The sequence below is a fragment of the Rhineura floridana genome, chromosome 2 (genome assembly GCF_030035675.1).
Source record: "Rhineura floridana isolate rRhiFlo1 chromosome 2, rRhiFlo1.hap2, whole genome shotgun sequence".
Classification (NCBI taxonomy): Eukaryota; Metazoa; Chordata; class Lepidosauria; order Squamata; family Rhineuridae; genus Rhineura; species Rhineura floridana.
The window spans coordinates 2,975,931-2,998,440 of NC_084481.1; the positions used below are offsets into that span (position 1 = coordinate 2,975,931).

Sequence of the window (22,510 nt, forward strand, 5' to 3'; positions counted from 1 at the left end):
CATGTTATTATGCATGTTACTATTGTGTTATTTTCCTGCTGGCAGGCCTGTTGGCCTTGTTCTTGTATTTTTAGATATTTCTCTTTAGACTCGCTGCGAATGAACTGGAGAGTGGGAGGGGCCTGACGCCCCTAGTCTTGACTTCAAAAAAAAAAACATTCTTGCCTTCGCACGATAGGTGGAGCTATTACCCGCTGTGATGTCCGTACTCATAGGAAAATCACCCTTCAGGTGAGACCAATGGTCCAATTTCCCTGTATCAGTGAAGCAAGAGATAATATAAAATAAACGGGGTGGGTGTGATTGATAGTGGGTGTGTATTAGCAGTGCATGTCTCTGAGGCTGCAGTCTTACTTATCTGGGAGTAGTCTCACTTAACTCAGAAGGGCTGGATAGACATGTATAGGACTGAGGTGTGCAAGAGAGTATGAGTGTGTGTATGACAATATACATCAGCAAACATTATATGGTGGCTGCGGGCCACAACTGGCAGTATGATCCTTAGGCCAAAAATGTCATTCACTGCTGCCTTTGAGACATTTAGAGGTGGTGGTGGTGAATTACATTTATTAGTCACTTTTCTCACAGAAGTGACCCAAAGCAACTTGTATTAAAACCAGTTAAAACAAACAATTAATAAAACCTGAAAACACATCAAGTACATTATAAGAAGTTAAAGACAAATACAATCAATCAATTATCCCTCGCCCCCCAAAAACACATCAGTACAAAATAAAGGACGAGGATACAGGCCCCACCCCACTAAAGAGGCCACCAATAGCTAGGGCCCCACCTGTTAAGGAGCTAAGGCCCCACACATTAAGGGCCAAAAGCCTGGGTAAAGAGGAAAGTCTTTGCCTGACATGTAAAAATAAATAAAGATGGTGCCAGGCATGCCTGCTGGGGAGAGCATTCCACAAGCCCATGAAAAGGCTTGTTCTCTCATGTTCCCACCCACCAATCCTCTCATAGAGGAGGCACATGAAGAAGGGCCTTAGGCGACATTCGCAAGTCTGAATCGGATCATATGGGGAGAGGTGGCTCTTGAGGTATTGGGGTCCTGAATCTCAAAGGCTTTATAGGTCATCCAGCAAAGATGACGTCTTAGACCTGCTCTCCGCTACTCCAGGGACTAATTCTTAAGCTTTTACACCACCCAAACCTTCAACCGAATTTTAGAAAAAGGTGTTTCGACTTTCTGATGATTGAGAGCACGCAGTGTGCTAAAAATTTGGAACCCCAAGCAAACTCTTACCAGAAACTAACAGGAGGTCTGAAATGCCTGAGAGAAGAAGATATAAACACCACCCTGTCTCCAAAGGCTCCCAAGAGTGGCAAGGTAGATGTTGATCTCATGTCTGACATTTTGGAAAATTTTAGACAGGATATGTTTTCTGAATGGGAGAAAACTATACGCCCTGTATAGCAAGAAGTTAAAGAATTAGCAACTCAGGTAAAAGAAATCACGCAAGTAACAGCGGAGGTGAAGGAGCAGGGAATGAAGCACAAGGCAGCCATTAAAGACTTGTCACTGGAGCAAAATAATATAAAGAGGCAGATTGCTGACCTGGAAGATGGCTCCTGTCGCCAGAATTTGAGAGTGAGAGGGTCCATCGGACAAGTGGGAGAAACAAATGCATCTTTGCTAAAGGACTTAGTAATGTGGCTGAACTATCAATTTCCTGAGGTAAAATTAACAGAAGATATTGAAAGAGTTCACAGAGCTTTATACCTGAAACCAAAGGGGAGGGAACGTCCTAGAGACATAATACCGTTCAACAAATATGCCTTGAAGGAAATGATTACTTAGAAGATTAGAACCCTGGAATCTTTAGAATGGAAAGGCTCCTTGTCTCTCTCTTTCAAGATCTGAGCCAAGATACACTTCAAGGGAGAGACTTCAAACCACACAGACTTGTTCCTTAAAGCAGGTCTGAAGTACTAGTGGGGATTTCCCTTTAAACTGCTTCTAAGAGCAGACGGGACGGTGCATGTCCTCAACTCAACTAAGGAAGCAAAGAAGCTAGTGACTCTCATGGGTCTAAAATCAAACACCAGTGAAAACATGGAAGCCATTTCTGACAGCTCAAGCAGGAAGAAGACAGCTTAAAATGGCAGCAGATGAGAAAAGTCAGCAAAAGAGGACAGCGCTTTAACCTAAAATCGTAACTTACTTGTCTAAGTTCCCTCAGCAGAAGCCATAGATGCTCTCGTCTTTCCATGGACATAAGGACTGTTGTGCACATTTCCTTCCATTCAGTTTCTCTCCAGAGTCCTTAAGAAGATCTGAAACAAGAGTTCTTCTAGTAGCTCCATATTGGCCACGGAGACCATGGTTCTCTGAAATAGTCAGTCTAGCAACATCTGCCCTGTGGCAGCTTCTTCTCAAGGAAGATCTGTTATCCCAGGGACATCTGTAGCATCTGGACCTGTGTGGCGGAACCTTCATGGGTGGTCATCGAGAGGAAACTTTTACTAAAGATAGGTCTCTCACCATCAGCAGTTAATGCCTTGATGGCTTATAGACGTTTTCCTACTATGCACCTTTATGGAAGTACATGGAAGGTATTTTCTCCCTGGTGCTCTAAGGAGCAATTTGCAAGGCAGGCATCAACAAGGTATTGTCTTTCCTTCAAGACGGGTTGACTATGGGACTCAGACCCAACACTATTTGGCTACAAGCCTCTGCTCTGTCTCTTCCACAACTCCATAGAAATATTTGGATTCTCACCCGTTCCTGAAGCATTTCCTGTGAGGAGCCGCCATCTCAGCAATCCCAACTCAGCATTGCTTCTCTACCTGAGATTTGAAAAAGTTTTGACTGCTCTTCAGAAGCCTCTTTTTGAGCTTCTGTCCCTTCTTCTTTCTTCCAAAGTTCTATTTTTCTCCTTTTTTCCCACTTCTGCCTGGAGGGTTCCAGAGCTCAATGCTCTGTCTTGTCTGTGGACAAATATTAATGCACTTTCCACAAGGACAGCTTGCTCCTCTGCACTATTCTTTCCATCATAAAGTCCTTTCTTCCTTTCACTGTCATCAGGAGCTCATTCTATCCTCTTTCTATACTTCACCTGTCCATCCAACTGAAGAAGTTTGGCATTCATTGGATGTGTGTAGGGTTTGCATCTCAAGTTTACCCACCCTACATGGGTCAGCTTTGGTAGGACCCACCTTAGATCATCATACACGTATGGGAGAAGATCTTACTGTGAAATGCTCTTCTACATGCATGCAAGGAAGATCTCAAGGCCTCTCCTTATCGTGTGCTGGGCTGCTTGATTCTGTTTTTGTTTTTCTGTTCTGTGGTGCAGAGTGTGTGTTAGTCCTTTTTTTTTTTTTTTTTTGAGGTTGCTGTTCCTATATGTATCTCTTCTGGCTTGTCATGGAAGAACTGATCCCTGTGTGTAAGAGGAGACTAGGACTCTGCAAAATTGAATAGTGTATTTTCTGCCTTCAGCCACCTGAGATCATCTTTGCATGCACGTAGAAGAATGTGTCTTTTTCCAAATGAAATTGCACATCCTCTTTCTTTAAAATGGGGTAAAAGCCATTCATTCAATACAACATTTTTATTTCTTTCTGTAATCTTTTTATGGCCAAAAGATTTTAGGCTAGTGTATGAAATGTTACTTAAAAGATCCCAGTCAATTAATATTCCTTAAAATGTATTTTTCAGGTGCCACATTAGGTCAAGTTCACACATCGTCTAAACCATAGTAAATGGTTTACTGTGGACACACTGATCTCATAATTTTGCTTCTCCCTGCTAGTGCAGAAGTGAAACAAAGCACAATCCCTTATTTAGTATTGTGTCCAAACCAGGGATTGTGGTTTGTTTTGCTCCAAACGAGCATGATCTGTAGCCAAGGCTTGTTCCTATTTTGCTTTGTTTGGAGCAAAACAAACCATGATTCCCGGTTTAGGCATAATGCTAAGTCAGGAAATTGTTTCTCTTGCCTGCTAGCAGAAAAAAATAAACTGGAACAGATTGGCACATTTGCAGTAAACCATTTACTAATGTTTACCAGGATGTGTGAACAAAGACAATGTTAACTTTTCCTTCCGCTGTTATCATACAGCCACGAGGGTGGTTGTATACTATAGCCAGCATGGGTTTTTTGCATTCCACAATGTTAAACTGAAAATACCCCCTTAGCATTCTGCTAGTTCCCATAAGCTCATTTCAAAACAAAACCTTATAAAACGTATAGTTCTGAACTCAAAATGCTTGCTTAACAACCCTCTTAAGTTTTCATGGCGATAAACAAAACACTCAGAGAGAATTGAGAGTTCAAAGCGTAAAACGAGGGGGGAGATCCATACCCGTTGGACTTTTTTCTGTCAGTGGTCTCATAATTTGTTGAAATCAGCCATGTTCACAGAATACCTGTAATCCTATTACTGACCTTGCCCCATACTCTGACCTTCATCTTCTGCAGTGTAAAAGTTTTTTTAAAATGCCTTGCTGATTTTTAATTTAAGAAATTTAACATTGGAGCCACATGATAAGCACAGGCATGCTCAATAAGAACCAACTGTGTTCTAAAAGCCAGACTCACAGCTGTTTGGCTTGGCTAATGAGGGGCCCATGCCCAAGCCAGACATTTATTCCACTTTCAACAGTCATGGCTTTCCCCAAAAAATCCTGGGAAGTGTAGTTTGTAAAGGGTGCTGAGAATTGTGAGGAGACTTCTATTCCCCCGACAGAGGTCCAGTGGCCAGAGTAGTTTAACAATCAGCCCCTCTTCTGGGGATTGTATCTCTGTGAGTACCCTTCACAAACTACACATCCCAAGATTCTTCCCAAGTCTGGTGTGGATGTGGTCAGGGACAGCTTTCGTTTAAATTCAAGTACTACATTTGCCTGCTTGGGAATAAAAAGTTAAGGGAAACTCTGAAAAATGATACTGTTCACAATGTTTTCCTTTTGGAAAGGAAAGGGGCTTCCCCTCTACCCAGTGTCCACTCACCCAATCTCTTCCCCTTCCCCTTCCTCCCTACCCCTCCCCTTCTCTCCCCCTTCCCCTCCTTCCTCTCCCTGCCTCTCCCCCAAGGTCAATTTCACCTATCCTAAGCGTGATTGCATGGAAGTAAATCCCACTGAACTAAAAAAACATGCAAATGATCAAACCTGCCCACCCCTCCTTGTTGCTCTTATCCCCTCCCTCTTGCCCCTTCCCTCCCCCTTCCTTTTCCCCTTCTGCCCCTTCACCCTCCCCTTCCAATCCCCTCCCCCCTCCTTCCCCTCCCTTCCTCTCTCCACCCCTTCTTATCCTCCCCCATGGTCAGTTTTACATATTCTAAGCATGATTGCATGAGAGTAAATCCCATTGAACTCAAGAAACATGCAAATGATCAGACCTGTCTTTCCCCTCTCCTTCTCCTCTCCTCTCCCCTTCTCCTCCCTACTTCCTCCCCTCTCCTCTCTTCCTCCTCCCCTGCCCACTCCAGCCCTCCCTCCCTCTTCTCCTCCCCCATAGTCAGTTTCACCTATCCTAAGCATGATTGCCTGCTGTGTGTGTAAAACCCACTTAACTCAATAAGCATGCAAATGATCAATCCATTCTCAGCAAACTTGCACAGGATCCCATTTCTTACCTCCCGGATTAAAAAGCAGGGAAATTCACTCATAGGCAAAAAACCTTGCGGTTTAAGAATGTACCTATAGCCCACAGATATTTCTACTAAACTTTAAAAAGCAGGGAAATTGGGCAGCTATAGTGAATGCACCAGGGGAGCAGGAGACCTGACCTCCTCTCGGAGATACTGTACTGCCCTACAAATTTGTAAAAATGCAAACACCATTTGGGTTGGCCTTTCACAGTCCAATTCACTTCCTGTGTAGCTTGGAAGAATTTGGTAACATGTGCCTCTGAGCATATGGTGAGTGGTGGCAACACCTGCAGTCAGGACTACATCTCCAAAGATGAGGAATTACATTTTTGCATTTTGCTGGTGTTCTTCTCACTTTGCTTCTTTCCTTTGTTACTACTGTTTCTACAAGAGAGATTCTAACCTAGAAAATTACATTTCTCTCACTATTCAGCCTAGAAATCTGTGTCAAATTTATTTCTATTAAGTTAGTTCTTAAATTGTTTTTTTTTAAAGGAAATTACACACATCCATGCTGACTGGAACCTCCACATTCTGGGACATTATGCCACCAGATGCCAATTGGTTTGGAGCAAGCAGCAGGAGAGAGTAGTATAAAGAAAACTAGTTTCTTGGCCTAAGAAAATGGCTCTGTATTATAAACTTGTGCGCAAGATGTTGTTGGGAAGAAGCCTGTTCTCGTAAGAAGTGAAATGATCACATGTTGAGATTCCTATGTTGCCTCCTGCGTTGTCCGGAGAGCAGTGCTTCGAAGCCAGAGCTGAGGCCTGTTATTGGGAGGGTTTGTTAGCTGGGGAGACGCACGTACGCCATGGCACAAGAAGAGTTTCATCAGAGAAGCCTTCTAGGCTTCACCTTAGTTGCGAAGCTTTTTTTTCTAAAAACAACTTTAGTCTTTTCCTTTGTTTTGGTGCCCCCCATCTTCCCTAACACTCGACAGTATCTTGGGTGATGTGTTTCTTTGTTTCTAGGGGGTCATCGTTCCTGTTACATCTAGGTTCAGTTAGCCTTTGTTTGTTCTTTCTTGTTTTATAAATCTCAATGGTATTGTGATTGATGGTATTGTCTAACTGTTTCTTAGGGGTATTCTTGTTCTTTTTATGCTGCTATTTTTTAAAAAAAATAAAGCTACCTCATATTTACTTGGTTGTGTTTTCCCCCCGGATTAACCTCTGGTATTAAATCCAGCGTATGGCCAAACTTAGCTAATTTACTACTGAGTAACCTGTTTATTTGAGGCTACAGGAAGCAGAGAGTGTGGCCTTTAGCTCTTGCTTTTTTGGGAATCTCAGAGACATCTGTTCGATTTAAGGTTTGGGAGTCTCCTGGCCTAAACTAGTGGACATATGGAGTGGTGGCAGTGTTCTACCTTGCAGAGTTGGTTTTGAACCCTGATAAGTTGGCAACTGCTATTTGCATACAGGAGCTGGTTCTCAGGTATTTGGGAGTCAGTGATCTTGACCGGCTGTTGCCTTCAGGCCTTGCTTGTGGCCTTGTCCAGAAGTATCTGGCTGGTTATTGTTAGAAACGGGATGCTGGACTAGATGGACTTTTGGTCTGATCTAGCAGGGATGCTTTTAGGTTTTTACATTTTTCTTTTACTCTTCCATAATGGGATTAATTGTTTGCCTTCCCTGTGTAGGTGACTCATGGGACACTCAGTACCTCTGAGCTCAGTGATACAAAGACTCAAAAAGGGCTGCTTGGAACTAGTGGGCTTATTCTTCTTCTGTCTCCTCGAGTGAGAAGTGAGGATGTTGCAGAGGAAGATGTTTATTGGCTGTCACCTTTGCTTCAATTAAAACGGCTCCTTCAGGCGAAACCTTCCCAGCCAATAGTACCTCTGGTGATTCTTGTCCCAAGTCATGGAGATGAAGCCATAGAAAAAGACGTAGAGGAAGGTACATAAAGTTTCTGTACTTTGGAAGAATAACTGTTTAAAACTATAGCTAATATAGAAGCAGTGGCAACAGGCCCAACATTAGCTATGGCTTATAAATAGAAGAATTCTTAGAACTGTAGTAGGAGTCTAGAAAACTCGTGGACAAAGGTCTGCTTAAATTGGAGACAAAAATGCTAGAGTTGAATCTTCTCAGCATGATGTAGTTGCTTTGCAGATGGATATTTCCTTACGATAGAAGATGGGGGGTGGTTGTCGCTCTTTCATTCTGTGCCTGTTCAGCAGGAAGATTGAGTAGGGTTACTAAAGTAAAATCTGGTTTCTTTTAAAGGACTGATGCTGCCAGATTTGATTTCAGCTAACCTTATTTCACGCTACAACATTGTGCAAATACCAGATTCTGTAAGTGAATTGCAAAGTACCAACAAGGTAAGAAAAAACTCTATAGAGAGGTTGTAATTCATACTCCTGTCAGGTTTAATGATTATAGTCATATGAGGAGCATTATTCTCAGTTACTATTTTTGTTTTATTGAGCTTTCTAGTAAACTTAACAAGTAAAACAATCAAAATACAATAAAATGTCACTATATGAAATAGAAAAAGGGTACATTCATCAACGGAAGCTTTATATATAAAACAGAAAGAATAGCAGGAAGCAGAATAATAGAATCAAAAGGGAGGGTACACATCCCACCAAAAGGAAGTTAATGATGAGGGTGGTCTCGCTTCTGCCTCAGCTTTGATAGCATAACATAAAAAGGGATACCAAATTGGAGTAAATTTATAGGAGGATGTCTCCCCCCAAGCTTTTTTTCACTCTTGAGTTAATTTTTCATCTAGTGCAAGTTGCCAAAGTCTGTTAAACCAATTTTTTATTGATAAATGTTCTGCTCCCTTCCAATTTTTGGCTGTTTCAAGCCTCACTGCAAGTAGGAATCTGGATAGGGGAGACGTCTGAGTTTTAGGAGCAATAGAACCCCCTTTAAGGAAAGGAAGTGCCAAGGCCAGATCTGGGATAATTGTAGCTTTAAGGACTTTACTAGCAATTTGAAAAACATCACTCCAGAATTGTCTCACTTTATTACAGTCCCACCATAAGTGTAGGAAAGAGCAATGGACCAGGCATCCCCTCCAACACAGAGGGGAGAGGGACAAGTTGATATAGTTCCATTTGACTGGAGGTGCCACCGATGTATAACTTTCAAAGCATTTTCTTTGATGAAGGCTGAGGTGGCTCTTGAGTGTGGCCCTACCCATATATTTCAGTCACATTTTAAAGCTGTTGGTTGGTAACCCCCAAACATAGAAAAAGTAGTGTGGTGTAATGATTAGACTGTCACGACTAGGAGGTGGAAGACCAGGGTTCAAATTCACACTCAGCCATGAAGCTCACTGGATGATCTTGGGCCAATCACTCACTCTCTGCCTATCTCACAAGTTGTTGTGAGGATAAGATGGAGAAGGGACAACCATGTCTGCTTTCTTGAGCTCCTTTGAAGAAAGGTGGGATGTAAATGTAACAGAATCAGTACTTTAAAACAAAACTATGCGAAACTCTAGAAGTAATTTGGGCTTGTATTCAGCAGCCATGAAATTACTAAAACTTTCAACTATGCTGCTGCATTCACTGTTCGTTTTTCAAAAACGTATAGCCTGTTTTTTATTTTTGTACTTGAATGTACGAATTCAGTCCTCAATTTTATTTTGTTTAAAAATGTTTATATGCCACGTTCAGTGCAGGGAGGCTATTCATGGGGGAGGAGGTTCCAAGGGTTTGGAACAATTGCGGTGAAGGCATTCCTCCTTCTTCCTGGCATGCTCTCTTCCCATGTGGTGTTAAGCACATGGAGTAGGCCTTGCCTTGTAGATTGTAAACAGCAGTGGAGATCATATGGGGGAAGGCAGCCTCTTACCAGATGTGGGTCCTAGGCCAGGAAGGACTTTAAAGGTAAGAGCCAGCTCTTTGAATTGGACCTGTAACTAGTGGAGCGGCAGCAGAATAAATTGGTTTACTGTTTTAAAAGATTTATATCCTACCTTTCAATAAGATGATCCTCAAGGCAGCTTACAGCAAGATTGTTTTATTACAATCAAACAAAAACCTACACTGTGTACACAGAACCCAGCAGCCCTTAGTTCTTTGGCTGATGGATGGGGTAAGAATGCACTCCCTTTCAGTTCTGTAGTCTGGCTTCTTTCTAACAGGGAAGGGGAAAGCAAGCTCCCTGCAGCTGCTGCTGCTCTCTCCAGCGCCAGGGGCCAGAATGTCGCTTCTGTTCAGCTCTGTAGTTTCCTAGCAACTTTTTTTAAGGGTGAATATGCTCTCTTAACAGGAAACAGGCAGCAACACTGCACTAATTGAAGTTTCTGGGTTGATGGTCAGCCCCACATAGAGCATGTTACAATAGTTATTTCTGGAACATATAAAAATGTGGAGAAAGTTAGATCTATCCTCTCTGGAAATAGGATCTATTTGATAAAACAAATTCCTGGGACCCCCCAAATTCTGTCTACCAAAGAGCAAATTGGGATCCAGGAGAACTCCTAGGGTGGAATTTTTCTTGTGGGGAGGGCAACGTCCAGCTGATGGGCCAGTCTTAGATTACAAGGGGCTCCAATTTGGTCTGTAAAGCCATTTTTCCTAAACCTGATGGGGGGGGTGTACAATCCTGCTTGGTTTGGCTATGCATGCTAGTTTCCTGTGGGGAACTCCCTTGTGCACCTGAAGCCTGTAAAAAGCAGGATTCAAACACGTACACTACGTTCAACATCTAAGGCCCTCCTCCGAGTACCATCCCATCGAGAGGCTCGGAGGGTGATGACTAGAACCAGGGCCTTTTCAGTAGTGGCCCCCGAACTGTGGAACAGTCTCTCTGATGAGGTGCGCCTGGTGCCGACGCTACTATCTTTTCGGCGCCAGGTGAAAACCTTTTTATACTCCCAGGCATTTTAAAGTGTATTTTAAACAGCATTTCCGTATTTTGGATGTTGTTTGGTTCGTTATTGTTTTTTTTATTATTATTATTTATTGTATTTATTGTATTTATATATTGTGCTTGTTTTTATCTTTTTGTACACCGCCCAGAGAGCCTTTGGGCTTAGGGCGGTATATAAATTAAACTAACTAAATAAATAAATAAATACACACAGGCCATCAGCTGATACATGGGGAGTTCAGTCCTGCTCTGTTCAGATGCATGGAGTCCTCACAGAAATCACTTGCACACAGGGAGCCTGCAGAAAGCAGGATTAAGCTCCCTTCACCCCAGCTGATGTGTGGCGAGTTTAGTCCTGTTTGTTATCTCCCCCTCCCCATCCTACAGGTCAGCTTTGGCAGGTGGGCAGGACTTGATGGCATAATGTCAGATGACTGACAGGTGGGTAGTCCTGCCCACCTGTCAAAGTTGGCCCATAGGGTGGGGAGGGAAGACCTGGCCCACCAGGCCAAAAAGGTTCCCCACCCCTGCTATAGGTGACTGCCCAATCCTGAGAGTTGTGTTGGGGGAAGGGCTGAGTGTGTGAGAGAGGATGAAAATGGTTTCTGTGTCAACAGGACTGACTTCCTTAATATGGGAATTAATTGATATGGATTTACACTTTATATTCTTCTTTGTCAACTAGTGAATTTGTTGTGTGTAACTCTGTCTACAGCTCTCTGAAGCAGTGCAGTGGCTAGTTGCTCAGTGCCCAGACTTAGACAAGCTTCACTGCCAGGCGCTCATGCAGTATGTTGAAGATGGCCTTGACCGTGAATTCAACAAACGTTTCTACCAAGACATGAAGGAGAGATTTGTGGCTGGCTTGCCCTCCCAAGATCCTAGCGCCATTATAGAGCTATATAATAGTGTGGTACAGTTCCTGGCTGAAGTTGCCTCTTCAGAAGATCTCGGTGAACTGTCCTGGCCTGTAGCTGAATTTGTGGAGCCTGGGGGCAGCAAGGTGCTTCCACATCTCCAGTGGAACACACCCAGCCACCAGGGTTGGCTGAAGAAAGCACTGCTGTCCTTCCAGATCCCACAGATGGATCTCCCTCCTTTGAGTGGTAAGAACTCCTAACCAGACAGAACAATAAGTTTCAAATTGTTGTCCAGCTTAGACACTGTTGTATTGACACACAAATAAAATGTTCTAATTAATAATTGTCTTGTTCAACGCAAAAGACAATGGAATAGAAAGAAATGATCTTATGGAATTCCACGTTGCTTCCATTGAGTTTCATGTATTTTGATGTATGTCTGATTATAGTTCTGAAATTTATTAAAATATTGCATTGGGAAATAGCTTTGCCAATACGCACGTGTGTGTGTGCGTGCGTGCACGCACGCACGCACGCACACACGGAGGAATGGCTTTCTGTTTTGCCTAATGAAGAATCCTGACTCCACCAGATGTTGATGCAAGAAACTTTGCAGTTCCTATATTTTCTGGGTCTGCTTGGCAAAAATAGGCCTGACATTGCTGCACAGCTTTCAGTATTTTTTAAATATTCCACAACACTTTCTCATTAGAGGTTAACTATTATATTGGACTTTTAAAAGCTTGGTGTTCTGTGTTAAATCATAGTTTAAACTCAATTAAGGTCTACAAAGGGTACCAGTTTGGCTTATACCAGAGCAGAAATTGGGATATAACATTAGCCATAGTTTTTTCTCTTATTGTTAGGCATGGACTTTAATAAATGTATCTTCTCTTCCTCCTCCATCCTCCAGCTCCTTGGCGTCCTGTTTGTGCCATGATTTTCCAATATTTGTCCCAGACTTCCAGTTCTATTCAGACCCTGGAGATACTTCAGTCTCAGGCAGAGAATTTGCTGAGCAGAACCTACTTCAAGTGGAAGAGCAGGAAGGATGCCAGCTCAAACGACGATGGCCCTTCTGTAGAGGAGATCCCTTGGGATAGCATCTTGGCACTCTGCATTAACCATAAATTGAGAGACTGGAAACCTCCGCATATACCGATAAACCCAGGTAGTAAATGTATTTGGACTGTTTTAATCTTTTAAAAATATTTTCCTGGTTTCTGTCAAGTTGTGTTTAGCACATATTAACTTTGCCTCTAGCACCAAGAGTCTTGCTCATTTCCCTTGCTGCCTCTGTTTGATCTTGTATATTTCGGGACAGTGGGATGGTCCTGGGTGGTAAGTAGAGCTTAAAGGGAGGAAGGTTCAGGGATTGGAGGCTGAGTGGGAAGGAGTAGAGTAAACTGGGAATTCTTCCCCAGTCAAGATTTTATTCTGAGCTGGAGAAGAATTTGGGGTCCCTAAAGGTCAACCTTTAGCCCTGTTCCTATAATAAATTTCTGTAGGAAAGTAATTGGTAATAGCAGATGACATAGACATAAACAACAAAAAGTCTTGTGGCATCTTAAAGTTTAATAAACATATTATGGCATAAGCTTTCATGAACTACACTTCATCCAAAGCATGAAGTGTTATCCTGTGAAAAAGGCAAATTCCATGCTAGGGATCATTAGGAAAAGTATTGAAAATAAAAGTGCCACTATCATAATGCCGTTATATAAATCGATGGTGTGGCCACACTTGGAGTACTGGTCGCCTCATCTCAAGAAGGATATTGTAGAGTTGGAAAAGGTTCAAAAAAAGGCAACCAAAATGATCAAGGAGATGGAGTGACTTCCCTGTGAGGAAAGGTTGTGGTATTTGAGCCTTTTTGTTTAGAGAAAAGGCGAGTAAGAGGTGACATAAGAGTGTATAAAGTTCTGTGTGGCATGAAAAAAGTGGATAGAGAAAAGTTTTTCTCCCTCTCTCATAAAATTAGAACTTGTGGCATCTAATGAATTGGAATGTTGGAAGATTCTTCATATAGCACATAATTATATAAGAGGCCTGATGGCCACCAACTTGGATGGCTTTAAAAGAGGATTAGACAAATTCATGGTGGATAAGGTTATCAGTGGCTAGTAGCCATGATGAGCTATGTTGTCCCTCCACAGTCAGAGGCAGTATGCTTCCAAATACCATTTGCTGGAAACCGCAGGATGGGAGAATGCTCTTGCACTCAGGTCCTGCTTGCGGGCATCCCATGGTTGGCCCCTGTGAGAACAGGATGCTAGATGGGCCATTGGCTTAATCCAGCAGACTCATCATCATCATCATCATCATCTTTATTGCAGGCCTTAGGCGGCCGCAACGTACAAACAAAGTTAAAAACACATACAATAGTATAGAACAGCATTAAAATAAATAAATTCTGTATACGAACCATATAAGACATTAAAACCTATAAGCCTGAAGCTGTATGTAAACCCTGAGTAGTTAAGTATTTGGCCCTCAATTTTTGAGCAGCATGGGCGAAACGGGCCACATTATAGGATATCCAATATACGTTATCTCCTAGAAGAAATGAGATAAAATAGTCATCAGATCCGGAGCCTTGACGATTTATTAAAATATCAAGGAATTCAGTTCTGGGCTGGGAAAAAATTGGACACTCAAATAAATAATGGGGTAGGTCTTCCACTTTCCCCATTTGACATATGCAAAGTCGTTGTTCAAAAGGAATTTGTTGATAACGCCCAGTTAGCATTGCTGATGGCATAGATTGAAATCTCAAAGCTGTAAATTAGTATCTTAAGTGTACCGGGAGTTGATATTTTAAATAATTAGCCATGTTGTGGTCACTTTTAAATAAAATATACCATCTGGAAAATTTAGAGTTTGAGATTAATAAACCATCAAGCCAAACACAATGTCTTACTATATGATCATGAATGTTGTACCTGAATAACGCAGATACTGAAAATATGATAGTGTGCGAGAATTAACCGAAATTTAGGTTTCCAATTATTATTTGCTGCTGCAACTTCAAAACAAATCCTTGCCAATATTTTTACTTGCGAATTTGCCAAAGATGACCAATATCGGAGAAAGGACTCATGAATGCGAGCACTGACTGGAATTGAACCAGTTTCGGCTCTCATAAACGCTGACGGAGTACCCGGAGGGAGGCGTAATAGGCGTCTAGACGTGTTTTGGATAGCTTCAAGCATAGAATAAGAAGATACTGACCATCCCCATATTGCCGCCCCATAGGTGATCTGTGCTAAAATCTTGGTTTGAAAGATTTTTAAAGCAGGGGCTACCAAATGCCCCCCCGCTGTCCTATAGAATTTTAATATTGCACCTGTCGCTTTAACGGCCGCGAGTTTGATGGCTGCTATATGGGCTTTCCAGGCTAAGGTGTCTTGGAAATAAATTCCAAGATACTTGAAAGAGCGACATTGTTCTATTGGGTAATTTCCAATAGACCATTTGTGCTTTTGATATCTGTTACCGAATACCATTATTTTTGTTTTCTTATAATTAATTTGGAGGCCCTCATTCTTACAGTAGGAGTCTAACTTCGTCAATAACCTTCTCAATCCTACGGGAGTAAGAGAAAGGAGGATCATGTCATCTGCATATAAGAGGGTAGAAATCTTTCTACTGCCTGCAGATGGTGGAAAAAATTTTGATCCTTCTAACTCAAGAACTATATCATTCAAATGTAGGTTGAATAGAATGGGTGCCAGGAGGCACCCTTGTCTGACACCTCTCCTTACTGCTATTGAGTCAGTCAGATTATTACCAACTCTGATTTTAAGAGTGTTATTTGAGTAAAGTTCTTTGATTAAAAATAGGAGGCGTTTGTTGATATTAGTACGCGCCAGCTTGGCCCATAGGCGGTCTCTGTCAACTGAATCAAACGCCGCTGCTAGATCCATGAAGGCGGCATATAAATGTTTTGTGGGGCCATCCACGGCCTGCCTTGCAAGGAAATAAAGCGTGGCACAATGATCTATTGTGCTCTGTCCTTTTCGGAACCCTACTTGTTCCGGAGCAATGATCGCGTTTTCAGCTTCCCAATCCTCCAGTTTTTGTAAAAGGAACTTACTGTATATCTTCGCACCTATGTCCAATAAACGAATAGGGCGATAGTTCTTCGGGTCATCTCTTGTTCCTTTTTTATGGATGGGAATAACTATGCTCTGCTTCCAGCCATCTGGCATTATTCCTGTGTTGTTAATCTTTGTAAAAAGCTTAGCCAGGATAGGGGCCCACCAATCTGGAAACTCTAGGAAAAGCTCAGGGGGAATCATATCTTCCCCCGGAGCCTTACCCTTTTTTAATGATGAAATAAGTGATCGAACATGAGATGGTGTGACCGGAGGCCAGATGCTGGAACTGGGTTCATCTTGGGCATAGCTAATAGAATTTGATATACGCTGAGCAGCAAATAACTGGGCAAAATGTTCTTGCCATTTTATAGGAGAAATGTGGCTAGAAATATATTGTCTGTAAACACCGGATCCAGCAGCAACCAGGACCCAGAATAGACGATGGTTGCCTTCCAGCCAAGCTTGGTTAAGCCGCTCCCACTGGGATCTCGCATACATCTCATTTTTGTATCTTATTAAGGATTTATATGAGGAACGCAAAGTAATGAGTTGGTTATGATTGAAAGTGATTGGATCTCTTAATATATTACGGGTAAATTTAATTAACTGGCGTTTTGCTGTCTTGCAATCTTGATCGAACCAGCTCTTACACCTAGGCTGAGTTGTAATAAATAGGGCAGTGTTTTTTAATTAACATAGGTTTAAGTTGGGATGTAACTATCAGCTTATGCTGATAAGCTATGACGGCATCCAGTTTCGACTCTAAAACTGCCTGCCTAATCTTAGAGGTATCTGAATTCTCTAAGGATTGAAGAGTAAGCAGGTAGAGGTTTGGTGACCAGTGTATTCTGCGGTCCACAATCTGAAGATCCTCTAGATTTGGTAATATCGGTAGGGTCAGCGGATGCATCAGTTTTAAACTCATTAACAAAGGAAAATGGTCGCTTTCGATTCTATCCAGTACACAGAAGCAATCCACCCTTGAAAGAAGTGTACTTGAGACCATCATGTAATCTATTACACTGGGTCCCCGGATGGAAAAATAAGTAAAGGCCCCATTAGACTTATCAAGTTGAGAACCATGTAAACAGATTAGCTGGTGGGTAAAAATTAATTCTGTTAACCTCAGACCTTGCTTGTTTAACGTATTATCTCGTGATGTCCTGTCCCCTAGAGGAAAAGGGTTAAACGGACCATGGTTTAATGATAAGTCATTCACACACCCTGCACCCATCCGGGCGTTAAAATCCCCACAGAGAATCAAACTATGATCTGGGTAATGACATTCCAAGCGGGCTAAAAACTCAGATATTTGGTCCCATATGTTATTTGAGGTTAGAGACCTAGCCTTGTAAGGGGGTAAGTAAACATTTATAATGATAAGTGGACCTGTCAGGGAACTAGAAATCCTTAAACCTTGGACAAAGTGTTCACATGGAGAGTTTAGAATATGAATCTCTAACGGCAAGTCATCAGATACAAATATGCAGAGACCACCGCAACCTCTACCATTAATACTATGTTTAACCGCTGGAAGAGGGTAAGCCTGAAAACCGAATAAGGTCATCAAAGAGTCAGTTGTTGCCCATGTTTCTTGAAGGCATACGATCTTAAACTGCTGTAGAAACGGGAAAAGATCATCCTTACTGTCTTTGTTAGACCAGCCCTTGATATTCCAAGAGAGGATCTTAAGATGTCAGTCTGACCCTGAAAGTTCTTTTGTCACCTTGGAAAAAATCCGGTTGGAAGTGCCCAGATTAGAAACTAATCCAGGAGAGGAGCTCGAACAAAATGAAACGGATTTTTCTTCCGTTTCCACGTCTGCTTTGTGGCACGGGCTCGCCTTTGATTGTTCATGGATCACTGATAGTCGTAATGAAAGATGTACTAATCTATTTAAGATTTTGTCCCGTTCAAACTCAGGCAGTAGACCAAAAGACTGTAGCAGAGATTGTTCTTCCTCTGTCGGGAGGTCATCAAGAAGTTCCTCCTGTCGGGAGGATCTAACTGGCAAAAGGTGGATATTTGTCGGAGGAAGTATCTTGTTAATAGCGCAGGCTAAAACTTCACTCTCCCTTTGTATGGGGATCTGGGCCTCGTTGATACTTGGTATAAACATTCCTTCAGATGTCAAAAGGGATTTCAATCGCACACTCTGGCTATTTGGACTAAGAGAACTCCGTTGATATTTTGGCGGTATGTGGGAAATTGTCGGGTTTCGAAGAGATTTCCCTCACAGTTGACTTGATCCTCTAATACTATCAACGGATCCTGTTCTAATTGACCTAAAATATCTAGATAGTTTTGGCACTTATTCGAATCATTTATTAGGTTCAATGGGGGGGCTACATTTGCAAAAAAGTGAAGAGTTGTTATACCCTGCTTAGACAGAGAGTCTTTATTAAGCCAAATTTGCTTGGCTATTTCCTGTGAGGGAAATGTAACCACTGCCCGAGCTCTATTGCTATTAAAATAGAGATATTCAACTTGGCAAATGTCATTTGTACAAATTTTCCTATAAAGGGAAGGTATTGTCGTCTTATTCAGTATGTCAGTCAGGTGGCATTTTCTGTCTAATGAACTTAAAAGGCCCCATGGTTTTGGGTAATTTGCTAGAACTAGCTTATTCCTTATAAGTTTCCATCTCAGATGTAAAGTTGGGGATTCAGATGGATGTTTTATAGGCTCAACACTCAAAACGTCTTGCCAGGGGTCCTGCAGAGGTATGTATATTGAAGGGGATGGAGGGAGAATTTCAGAAGTACTCTTCCCCTCTCTATTTGTTGAATCAGCAATTCTTCCTTCATCTGAATGCACTGTGAAACACTTTATGTCAGACTGCTTTAATTCTTTCATTTGAGATGTACTTGAATTAGAGTTAGCGTTTTCGATGCAGTTTCTAGCATGCTAAAAAGTCTCTTATAATTCCACCTGCTTTTCCGCGTAGGTTTTTGAGACTTCACATTTTTGCTCTTTTTTTGGGTGAAATGCTGGCCCTTTCTTTCTGACCCTGGGTGGATTCTGCTGAACAGGTTTCACCACAACTGCAGGACTTACTGAACGTTCCTGGGTAGAGGAAGGAACACTGTCTTGAGAAATACATCTCGTATTGACTAACGTTGTTAACAAATAATTGCATTCATTCATGTAGGCTTTAAGATGCTCCAGGTCTGTGGTCAACATAAGTAACCACCCTTGTAATGATAAGTCAGATATAGAATCTTTTAAAACTGGGTGGTTAAGGACTGATGACAATACATGAGTCTCCATTTGGTCCAGTTGATCCACAGATTTGTCACTAGGCTGTTCCACCACTGTAGGCTGGGATAGACTAACTGTCTGATGTACTTGAGGTGGGTTAGAGATGTCAGTGACCTGCTGCGCATCTGAGTCTAATTTATCCAGGGAGTCGTTAGTTTCTTGAGACAAAGCTGAGCCCTTAATTAAAAGCTGGCTTTCAGCCAACACTAGTTCATCAGCCAGGTTCATTGTAGGTAAAACATTTTTGTGTTTGTGAAGGTAGCCTTTAAGAGGTAAAGACCATTCCTTAGGAGAGGGTATTACTGGCTCTTTGTCCTTTTCAATATGGTGACTAGGAATAATTGAGAAAAATTTTGTGATTTCCTGCTGTCCCTTTAATAAGGCAAGTTCAGTTTGGTGTTGTGGGGGGGGAATAGTTTTGTTTCCTTTCATGCCGGGTCTTTTTTAACTTAAGCTTGTCATTTATCTTTACAGTCTTGTCTTTCTCTGGTAGACACTGAGAGGGAAGAGGGAGGCCTAAAGCTCTTCTCTCTTTTCTTGTAAGCACCATTCTTATCAGAAGCATTTGAACTCGGAGAGATATATGGGGATATTGCTGTAAATCTTCAAAGGAAGGCGAATAGCCAAGGCCAGTGTCAGGGAACAGCTTAATTGCAAAAAAATTTAATTGCTCTGCAAGCTAAACAGGCTTGGGCATTAAAAGGCTAAGACTGAAAATAAAATATCTAAGATAAAAATTAGATAAAAATAAAACAAAAACCCAAGACAAGGAAGAGTCTCACCCGATGTCTGTAACCGGAAACCGGAAGCCAATCCAGCAGACTCTTTTTGTGTTCTTCATAGAGACTGCCCTGTTTGTCCTCTGTACAATGCAGAAGGGCATTGTTGGTAGATGGAAATCAATGTTGTGGATGACATAGTGCGGCCATCAATAGATGGACAGAGTTAGCATCTGAAATTGCCACATCATTAAGCTGGATTGATGGTGCTACAGAGGGACTAGTTCGCACCTGTTGATGAAGCAGTTTTTTGGGTTTTTTTAATATTAAGTGAGAGCCCAAGCTTTCCATGTGCTTCTGCAAAGACATTTAGGATAGTTTGAAGATCTTTCTCTGAATGTGCAGAGACTACATTATCATTATACAGCTACTCAACGAGGATGGCAAAATGGTAACAGATGACAAAGAAACGGCAGAAGTGCTCAATTCCTACTTTGGCTCAGTCTTCTCCCAGAAAAGGGTCTATGACCCTCCCGGGAAACACGAAGTAGAAGGAGCAGGATTGGAGCTTGAGCTTGACAGACAAACGGTCAAGGAATACCTAATCACTTTGAATGAGTTTAAATCGGCAGGGCCCGATAAACTGCATCCTAGAGTATTGAAGGAACTGGCTGAAGAACTCTCAGTACCACTGTCTATTATCTTTGTGAAATTGTGGAGGACTGGTGAAGTGCCGGATGCCTGGAGGAGAGCTAATGTTGTCCCTATCTTCAAAAAGGGCAAAAAGGAGGAACCGGGGAAGTACAGACCAGTCAGCCTAACATCAATTCCTGGAAAAACTCTGGAGCAGATTATAAAGCAGTCAGTCTGCAAGCACCTTGAAAACAATGCAGTGATTACTAGGCGCCAACATGGATTTATGAAGAACAAATCCTGCCAAACTAATCTTATCTCATTTTTTGATCGGGTAACCTCCCATGTACACTGTGGGAATGCTGTGGAGATAATATATCTCGACTTCAGCAAAGCTTTTGACAAAGTGCCGCATGATATTCTGATTAGCAAGCTAGCTAAATGTGGGCTGGATGGAACAACTATCAGGTGGATCCACAGTTGGCTCCAGAATCGTACTCAAAGAGTCCTTATCAATGGTTCCTTCTCAAACTGGGCGGAAGTAACGAGTGGGGTACCACAGGGCTCGGTCCTGGGCCCAGTGCTCTTCAACATTTTTATTAACGACTTAGCAGCAGAGTTAATGTCCTTCTGCCATATCTGGAAGGCTTTCCTTTTCTTGTCAATGATATGTTCAATCTCACTATCATTCTCATCAAACCAATCCTGATGTTTCTTAGTTTGGTATCTAATGGTTTGTTCACATGCTGCAATAATGGATGTCTTCAGTTTAATCCAGTGTTCCTTGACATTTTCAGGGAGTTCCGTCGGTAGATGTTTCTTGAGAGTTGTTGGAAAGCAGGCTCGCTTAATAGGATTTTGAAGGGTATGGGTGTTCATTTTATGCCTTGGTTTTCTTCCCTGAAGTCTACGTTGAGGAACAATATTAATGGCCATGGTGGATCGAATTAATCGGTGATCTGTCCAGCAGTCATCACCACTTGTCATGGCCCTGGGCATTTTTATTTTCCCCAGGTCTTTTTATTTAACCTTTTTACATCTGCTTATTTTGGAGTGTTGTATATGTTTTTATTTTATTGTATTATTGATTCTTATATTGTGATTCTTGAGAGCCACTTCAGGAATTTAAAGGGTGGGGTAGAAATACCCATATCATCAATATCAAGCACTGTAATTGTCCTTGCACCGAACATGTGGACCAAAGGAAAATTGGGGGAACTGTGTTCAACCAAACATTCAGTGTTTCCATTCTAGAAAAACTGATGCACTGTTCATATTTTCATGTTAACTTGTGTTGAATCTGGAAGTCTATCCTACTCTTGATTTTATGAGAGGGTTGTGTGTGTCTTAAACCTAACAGAAGCTGTGAGCAAAGATGGAGAGATATACGTATATTTTTTTGAGGAACACTTGAGAAAATTCACTTGTCCTGTTTTATGGGAACAAGCCAGATTAAAAACCCAGCAAGAGGGCCAGCAGAGTCAAAGAAGGTAAGACTGTTTAACTTTTTGTTAGGATGCAGCATTACCCTTGTATTAACTGCAGTCATGTTGAGGGTTCAACAAAATGTGGCTGCGCTTGGTAACCAACCATTAGTTTTCGTTATCACTGCCCTGCCCTCTTCATTTCCCTCTCTGTTTGACACTTTCCACTTGCACAAACTGCCTCTGCTATCCTACCTCTTTAATTAATTTATGTTTTACTGTAAGTGGCACCAAGAATGCTGGACTGGAGCCCAATTTTAAAAATGACAATGATGGTTGAAATTACCACTTTGTTGTTACCCTTATCCGTCCCCGACTTCTGTTGCAGTATTTAGGAGATCTCATTCCTGTAAATGAACAGGAATATGTGTGAAACTTGTAATCTGCTGATGTGAAAACCTCTGGCTCATGTCATTTAAATATTTCACTCTTGAATAATGAGAACTTTAAAACACAAATGGGTGCTGTACTTCAGGAATATTTTGAATAATGAGGGCACTACTTCCCCTTCAATGGAAAGCACGTAAGGCCTATTTTAGAGATAGGATTAGAGCATACGGTTTTCATAAGAAACATTAGCATTTTGCAAGAGGAAAATTTGGAGAAAACAGTGTAATCTCTTTTAAGACACTTTACAGCACCCGTTCAGAGAGGCTGCAGCATACTAAATATGAATTCATATTCTGCTAGAGCTGAATTTGCACTGATGTTTTTGTGTCAGAGCTATTGGGAAAATGTGGAGAGAGGCTGGGTAAAATTTTATTCGCTTGATTAATAGTGAACATAACATGGTATATACAACACAAAAGAAACAAATTTAGAATTTCAAAATTATTACTCTAAATTATGCACAAAAGATAAAGATCCTATGGGTCCATGGCCACCTGCCCTGCACATGATGTTATACGCCCCTGGAGCGAAAAAGGTTCCCCACCCCAGACTTAAACAAAGAAAGGTTTGGACCATCGTCCCTACAATGAAAGCTAAGATATTTAGAGCTTTTTA

General features: G+C 41.8%; 1 protein-coding gene and 1 long non-coding RNA gene across 5 annotated transcripts in view; one reads left to right on the forward strand and one right to left on the reverse strand.

Moving 5' to 3' along the window:
* MCM3AP (minichromosome maintenance complex component 3 associated protein) overlaps nucleotides 1–22,510 on the forward strand; it is a 97,412-nt gene that overhangs the window by 69,263 nt on the left and 5,639 nt on the right. For both annotated transcript variants that reach the window (XM_061607629.1, XM_061607630.1), the window contains exons 22-26: nucleotides 7,253–7,511; nucleotides 7,842–7,939; nucleotides 11,164–11,554; nucleotides 12,222–12,479; nucleotides 21,382–21,511. In XM_061607629.1, coding sequence (XP_061463613.1) covers nucleotides 7,253–7,511; nucleotides 7,842–7,939; nucleotides 11,164–11,554; nucleotides 12,222–12,479; nucleotides 21,382–21,511 — 1,136 coding nt within the window. The remainder of the gene's footprint in view (nucleotides 1–7,252; nucleotides 7,512–7,841; nucleotides 7,940–11,163; nucleotides 11,555–12,221; nucleotides 12,480–21,381; nucleotides 21,512–22,510) is intronic.
* The window catches only part of LOC133376150 (uncharacterized), a 28,379-nt gene continuing 13,921 nt past the window's right edge, over nucleotides 8,053–22,510 (reverse strand). For 2 of the 3 annotated variants that reach the window (XR_009760405.1, XR_009760408.1), the window contains one exon: nucleotides 8,053–13,864. This is a non-coding gene — a long non-coding RNA (uncharacterized LOC133376150). Of the gene's footprint in view, nucleotides 13,865–21,791; nucleotides 21,853–22,510 lie in introns of all 3 variants that reach the window. The other variant, XR_009760407.1, reaches the window with a different exon arrangement.